General features: G+C 37.7%; 1 protein-coding gene across 1 annotated transcript in view; it reads left to right on the top strand.

The window, feature by feature from the left end:
• Positions 1-765: 765 nt before the first annotated feature.
• The window catches only part of LOC109958570 (sperm acrosome membrane-associated protein 4-like), an 11,163-nt gene continuing 4,887 nt past the window's right edge, over positions 766-7,041 (top strand). The window contains exon 1 of the mRNA XM_020597297.1: positions 766-915. Coding sequence (XP_020452953.1) covers positions 864-915 — 52 coding nt within the window. The 5' untranslated portion in view covers positions 766-863. The remainder of the gene's footprint in view (positions 916-7,041) is intronic.

The following is a 7,041-nucleotide window of genomic DNA, read 5'->3' as shown; positions in this document are numbered from 1 at the left end:
TTTTTTTTGTCTTTAATCCATAATCATCAAAATTGAAACAAATAAAGGCTTGAAATATTTCACTTTGTGTGTAGTGAACTAATGTAACATATAAGTTTCACTTTTTGAAACAAATTATTGAAATAAATGGACTTTTTCTCGATATTCTAATTTTTTGGCACATACCTGTACTTTGCAAAGAAGAATGGGCAAAAATGACAGTCTCTAGATGTGCAAAGCTGGTAGAGATGTACGCCAAAAGACTTATTGCTATAATTGCAGCAAAAGGTGCTTCGACAAAGTATTGACTCAAGGAAGCTGAATACATATGCATGCCACACTTTTCATATTTTTATTTGTAAAAAATCTTGAACACCATTTATCATTTTCTTTCCACTTCGCAATTATGTGATACTTTGTGTTGGTCTATCACATAAAATCCCAATAAAATACATTTAAGTTTGTGGTTGTAATGTGACAAAATGTGAAAAAATTCAAGGGGTATGAATACTTTTGCAAGGCACTGTAACTATAACTAGAAGAAAAAGTCCAGTAAACTAGGCCTATATAAATATTATCATGACAACGTGAGGAGTTGAACACATCACCATAAAGTCTGGGCCCAGGTTCTCCACCCTTCAGCTTCCTGTTCGCTCCCTTACCTGTTAATCACTCGGGTGGGGGAGCTCTAAGAATTAGGTGGACGTCTCACAAGAGTTCCTCCTATTAGATAACGGTGACGTTTGGCTGGGAGGTGGGAGATTATAAATGCAGCCATGCTGGGAAAAAAGCAGTTCATTTAGTCGGATTGTAACGGTCTGAGTCTCCAGGGCAGGGCAGCACCTCCTCACACTCTCACAGTTTGTAACCTGGTCTTTTTCAAGATGAACAGAGTCGTCCTCCCGCTTTTGGCAGTCGCATTCTGCTTTGCAGTCGGTAAGAAAAGACTTTAAAGTATTGTTTATTCATTTAAAATGTATGTCACCAGCTAAAAGGCGCTTCACTTGCAAAACGGACACAAAACAGTTTATTACAATGCAGGAACGTTTGGATTATAAAAACTATGTTTTACATGAAACTTGGCTTCTGCTTTATTGCGGTTGGCTTCGTTTAAAATAATTTGCAGTGTTACCGCGATCAAAAGTTGCGTTTCTTTTGTGACGACACGATTGTTAAACTTCTAGATGTTGTATTTTCATAGATTTTACATTTGTCATGATATTATTTTTTAGGAATAGTCTCGAAAAAAAGTGCCCCTTAACATTTTTCCTCCGGCAAAGAGAGTCGGATCCTGTTAAGCACCTTTTGCTGCAGTAAGAATCTTAATATTTGACTTTGGTATGTGTGTGTGTGCGCGCGCGCACGCACACCCAGTGAAGGGTCTGGACTGGGCATTTTACTGGGTGTGTTCAGTCTTTACACCAGTGGTGTGTTCACATCATTTCGGGGGCAGTGGGACCAAACAGGAAACGGGCACCACTATGACAAATCTGACACTGGTCTAGATACAAAGTTAAGTTGATGTGGTAGCCTACAAATGTGTAAAACTGCCATTACTGTGAGATGAAATGTTTTTGATTAGTCTACTCTCATATTAATGTCATCTTAGAGCCATCAGCTGTTCCAAACAATTTGAGATCAATTAAAATAGTTAAATTATTTTTTAAAAATGATGAAAAACCTAATAGAACAACTTGCTTAAAGGTAAATTCAATTAAAAAAAGTTGAAATTGTTATAAGTAGGCAAGTGGATAAACAGTTGGAAGGGTTAGTTTAAAAGTAGTGGACTAACAGTTCAGAGGGAGTGTAGGCTGCTGGTTTACTGACAGAAAAGTGGTCATTAATTAACCATGTAGGTTGAGCAAATGTGTTTTCTCATCATGTGTGACAGTAAAGTGAATTTTTTTGAATAGTTATTTGTATACAACTAATTTATAAACCCTGACTTGGACATTTTTCTGACATTTTATAGAAGTGATTAATCCATAAAAGAAGGGAGCCTGTAAGATTCAACTGGAGTAAAGTAAGAGCAGAGTAAGAGAGAGTTCTGCTGTGTTTATCCTCTATGCACATCCCTGGCTAAACTCTTAATGTGTTTATTACAAGTTAGGGTGAGGCAGCTTGTTTGTGGCATGAGGATGTTCTCTTTTTCTCAGGTGTTATTAAAAGGCTGAGTCATGTCCCAGCCTGCCAACCGCTCCATGAGAAATTCCTCACATAATAACAGTAGAGGCTTGGGCCATGTCTTAAATTCCACTTCTACAGAGGGTCTGCAGACTGTCACCCAAATGGCCCTTCAGTTTTTCTTTTACTGTTGTTTTTTGAGATTATTGTCCATTTTAGTCCTCAGGATCCCCTAGCTCTTTTGGTTCAGTCTCGTTTCAAACTGCACCCTCCCTAGCGGAAACTTCCCACAGTGGTCCACTAATGAGATAACTGTTTACTGAGACTTGACATCACCCTCTACATGAGACCAGGAGGGATGAAGCTGTCTGTGTTGGTGTGCACTTGGGAAAAGGTAGATTTCAGCTGGGAGTCAGCTTGATTTTTAAAGTCAACATGTTACAGGCTGCTGAGCTGTTTCTCCAAGCATCAGCTGCCAGAAAGACTCACCTGTGTGGTTTCCAGCTATTTAAAGATCCAAATGGAAGATAAGGTTTAGAGGCAGTTCACTCAACAAGATGGTGAAATGGAGGTGATTTTTAATTTGTTTGAGATGCATTGATTTATCAATAAGGCAGCAGCTATACAAATAGTGTAGTCATGGAAATATACAGTGTTGAAGCCTTGGCTGCCCATGCTGCTTTAAACTATTGAAACAAAGGCTAGTGACTGAAAACATTAGCAGAGGGTACATTGATTAAAAATAAAAAAAATTATAAAAGGGTATTTGTGGCTTTATCCCTCATTTATTCTACCTGCATTGTTTAAAATCCCAAATTGATACCAGAGTTAGTTTTTTTTTTTTAAAAACAGTCTCCCAAATACAAGGCCCCCAGTTCTCTTTAAAACTCTACACCTTGAGTTCACTTTTTGGTTTTTAATTAAAAAAAAAACAGTTTTTCTTTCTTAAACATTTTTAAGCACACCTTTCAAAATGAGTTCACTGGGGTAAAATGTATTTCTCCACCATGAATCATTTAATCCAGTCATTTATCCCATCAGCATGGTCACCCCCATCTTTCAAGGTTGTTTCCATCATGAACTGTTCTCTGTCACATCCAAATACAAAACATGAATGTTTGTACCAGACCTGCTCTTGATATACTTATTTTTGCCGTTTGTTATTTGAGAATGATAATGAACCACAAACAGATGAAGATTTCATTGTTGTCTATACATGTTGATTTTCCATTTTGCTTTTTATCAGCTAGTTTACATATTCATCACATGGCACTGCATTTTGTTCTCTGTGCACACTGACTCAGCATTGTGAGTTACACTACGGCTCATGCTATTCACTATTTCTATTTCCTTTTGTCCCCACAGTGAGCTTAGACAGAATAATATGAAGCTTTGTAAATTTGAGCTTTTAGATCCAGATGGAGGATAAGGTTTAATCTGCTTCTGTTGACATGGACATGGATGTTGACACTAGAAACCTGTCTTATTTAGAAAGACTTTTTAGGCCTTTTGCATGCAACAATGGTGCCCTCAGGCGGGCGTCTTTGGTACTGCTACTCTTCCCAAACCACTAAAGAAGCCATTGGAACCAATAAGATTATCTGTAATTCTTCTAAAATCACACATCTGCTTATTTCATGGCATTATATTGAACACTGTTTTTTTGTTTGTTTGTTTGTTGTTGTTTTTGTTTTTGTTTTTTTTTTACAACAAATGGTGTTAGTCCTTTCTCCCTCCCTCCCTTTGGCTACCCCAAGATGTAGAAAACTGAAGGGCCAGTGCTGTGATCTGTATATTGACTGAACACTAGATGGCAGTATAAGGCTGACATTGCACACGGAGGAATTACAATAATAATAATGTGGCTCAGTGTGAATTTGTTTTCCCCAGCTCTATATGGAGCTAAAGTGCAGAACTAAAACATTAAAACCTGAGTTTTTTTAGACAGACTTTACATACAGCCTATGCACATGACTTGTGTACAAACTTAGAAACTTTAACCTCTAGAGTCCTGAGCTTTGGAAACCCAAGCTGTGCGGTCCTCATATGAGGACGCAGGGACTCTAGAGGTTAATACAACTTAGTACCTGGGTGAAAATAATTTTTTAAAACGTTGGTGTTTAGCCTTTGAGTCCTGAATGGGTAGAGTTGCTCAAGTGACATTTTCTTAAGTTTGCAGACTGTAAATAACTTTAAATCCATTGGCCTTAGATAATGGAAGTCTAAAGAGGGAACAAGAAGTTAAAATCTGACACTGGCACCGAAATCACTCCCTATTCACTCATTCCTATAAAGCCTAATGTGCAGTAAGTACCTCACCAGGAAACTGAGATTTCAGACACCAACTGATCATCAGCATTTTGTGTCATCACCAACAGCTATCGAAAAGTGTGGCGGTAGTCTTCCTGCTAAAATGGGGAGTGTTGCAGTGTGGGATTGTTAGCAGATAGTAGTTTATAGGCCATGTTACACTACTTTTGAGTTTTTGAATGACAAAGTTGCTTCAGCAGAAACTGACCATAATCAGCACCATGAGTGGATGATTTATTGCAGGACTGTAATAGACTAAGTAAAGGATCTGTGAATTTGTCCCACTTGCTAATTACAGTTTGTTTTAATGCATTCAGTACTCAGTATTTTTGAGAAGTCATGGCTGCTTTTTGTTCACGTGTTGTGTTCTGATATCGGTGTTGGGGAAGTTACTTGCTGTAACTGTAGAACACAAGATGCTTATGGTGACTGAACTCTGCAAATATGTACAGTTATTATTGTGTCAATCCGCTGCCTATTGTCTGTTGTCAAAGTCGACAGCACATGATTCTGCCTCTGTACCCAGATGCCGTTGTCTAAGGGAGTGCTGTGTAAAAGGTCTGTCACATACTTGGCAGGTGAAGGCACTGCTAGTAATATATTGGATCCCTGCAGTAGCACAGTTTACTATAACTGAACATCATTACTGTTCTAATGTGACTGCCTCAGACTGACACACCCCAGAACCAAATGTTTATTCTCTTTGTGGCCATGTTGTACCTGTTTGCAGTTGTTTTCTCTTTGTTGTAGTTTTGCATCGTTTATAATAGTTTGACTTTCCAACAGAAAGTGTTAATGGTAACTTGAAATCGAGGACGTGACACATCGGGCCCCTGGGCCTGTGGAGGCCCTTTCAGTTAATCTGAATTCTAACTGAGAAAAGTGCAGGTACATGTTGTATAAATGTCTTTATAATGGGAGGACTGCAACAGTTTGGACAGGTTGAACTGGATTTCAAATTCCCATAACTGGACAGGATGTGAAAACACTGACGGCATCTAGGAGTGGCAGCACTGAGGTCTCATGACACTAACTTAAAGTGATTCATGTTTTCGTGGCCAACATTTATTTCACTGCAATTTACGTACGCACAAAATATATTTATTGCTCTGTCAGCTTAACCCTATGAAACCATTTGTATCACATTTTCTACGTGAGTTTCTGAGCAAAAAAAAAGTTGCCAAAAATGCCCCATGTATCAAATGTGGTACAAAAAAATAAAAATAATCTAAATAATATGGCACATTTATTCCTATATGCCTGGACTGTCTGTCTATACAAATCCAGAATCTTGAATTATCTTTTGGATTTTGCTAAAAGGTTTAATAAACATCTCAGTTCCAAAATATTAGAATGTTCTGGCTATTTTTGATGTGTCAGGATTTACAGGGTTTAATTATTTGGTTTGTTGTCAGAAACCACACTTTGTTTCCCAATTAATACATTTTGTTTTATCTTACAACAGAAATTGATTGTATGCGTGAGTAAGGGAGAGAATTGCTTGAAGTCTCAGCTGTGCTTCAGGTGTAACCAAAACCAGCAGGACAGGGTGTGGGGTTGTTTGTGATGAAAGGTGTGGTTGTTATGGGATTATAACACTGACTGAAATCAGCTTCTTCTTGAGATCAAGATCTCTTTTTCAAGGGAGAGCTGGCTGGGTTGGAACCAATACAAATTTACAATATATTAAAGTTCAACATCTACAACACAATAAACAAAAATTCCTTTCACAAGATAAAAATTGACAAGAAAAACAACTACACGTCTCCTTCACCACATTCTGTATGATGTCCTTAGGTTCTACAATAGATAGGAATGTGTCTAACTTGAGATCTTTCTGCAAGTTATTCCACGACCAAGGTGCATAGTAGGAAAATGCTGTTTTCCCCAGATCTGTAAACATTTCAGGTACATTAAAAAGTAATCACCTGGAAGAGAGCAGCTGGTCACCACCAGAGCTAAGACAAAGATAAGCTGGACACTGACCCGGTATCGCTTTATAGATGAAATGCTATGGATGAGAAGAAATACACGATAGGAATATTTATTAACCTAAAAAAAGCATTTGACACAATCAATCATGAATTATTAATGGACAAGTTAGAAAAATATGGGATCAGAGGAATGGCTCTGAAATGGATTAGAAGTTATTTGACACAGAGGCGTCAATTTGTGAAGTTGGGTGAATATCAATCGAATGAGCTGGACATTGTATGTGGAGTGCCTCAGGGTTCTGTTTTGGGACCTAAATCATTTATATTATACATTAACGACATATGCAAGGTTTCTGATTTAGTGAAAGTGGTTTTGTTTGCTGATGACACTACCATATGGGCATCGGGTGAAAACCTACAGCAACTCTCTGGACGGGTTTCACAGGAACTTGAGAAGATAAAGAAATGGTGTGATAGTAATATACTATCTCTGAATTTGGATAACACTAAATTTATGGTATTTGGGAATCGTAGACTAGATAATGAACTTCAATTGAAAATTGGGGGAGCTAATATAGAACGAGTATATGAAATTAAATTTCTAGGTGTCATAGTTGATGACAAATTCTTTTGGAAATCTCATATCAGATATGTTCAGCACAAAATAGCAAAAAATATATCGATATTGGCAAGG

This window comes from Monopterus albus, unplaced genomic scaffold (assembly GCF_001952655.1).
Source record: "Monopterus albus unplaced genomic scaffold, M_albus_1.0 scaffold34.1, whole genome shotgun sequence".
NCBI lineage: Eukaryota > Metazoa > Chordata > Actinopteri > Synbranchiformes > Synbranchidae > Monopterus > Monopterus albus.
The sequence above is the reverse complement of the archived record's forward strand: the minus strand, read 5'-3'. Positions and strand labels throughout refer to the sequence as shown.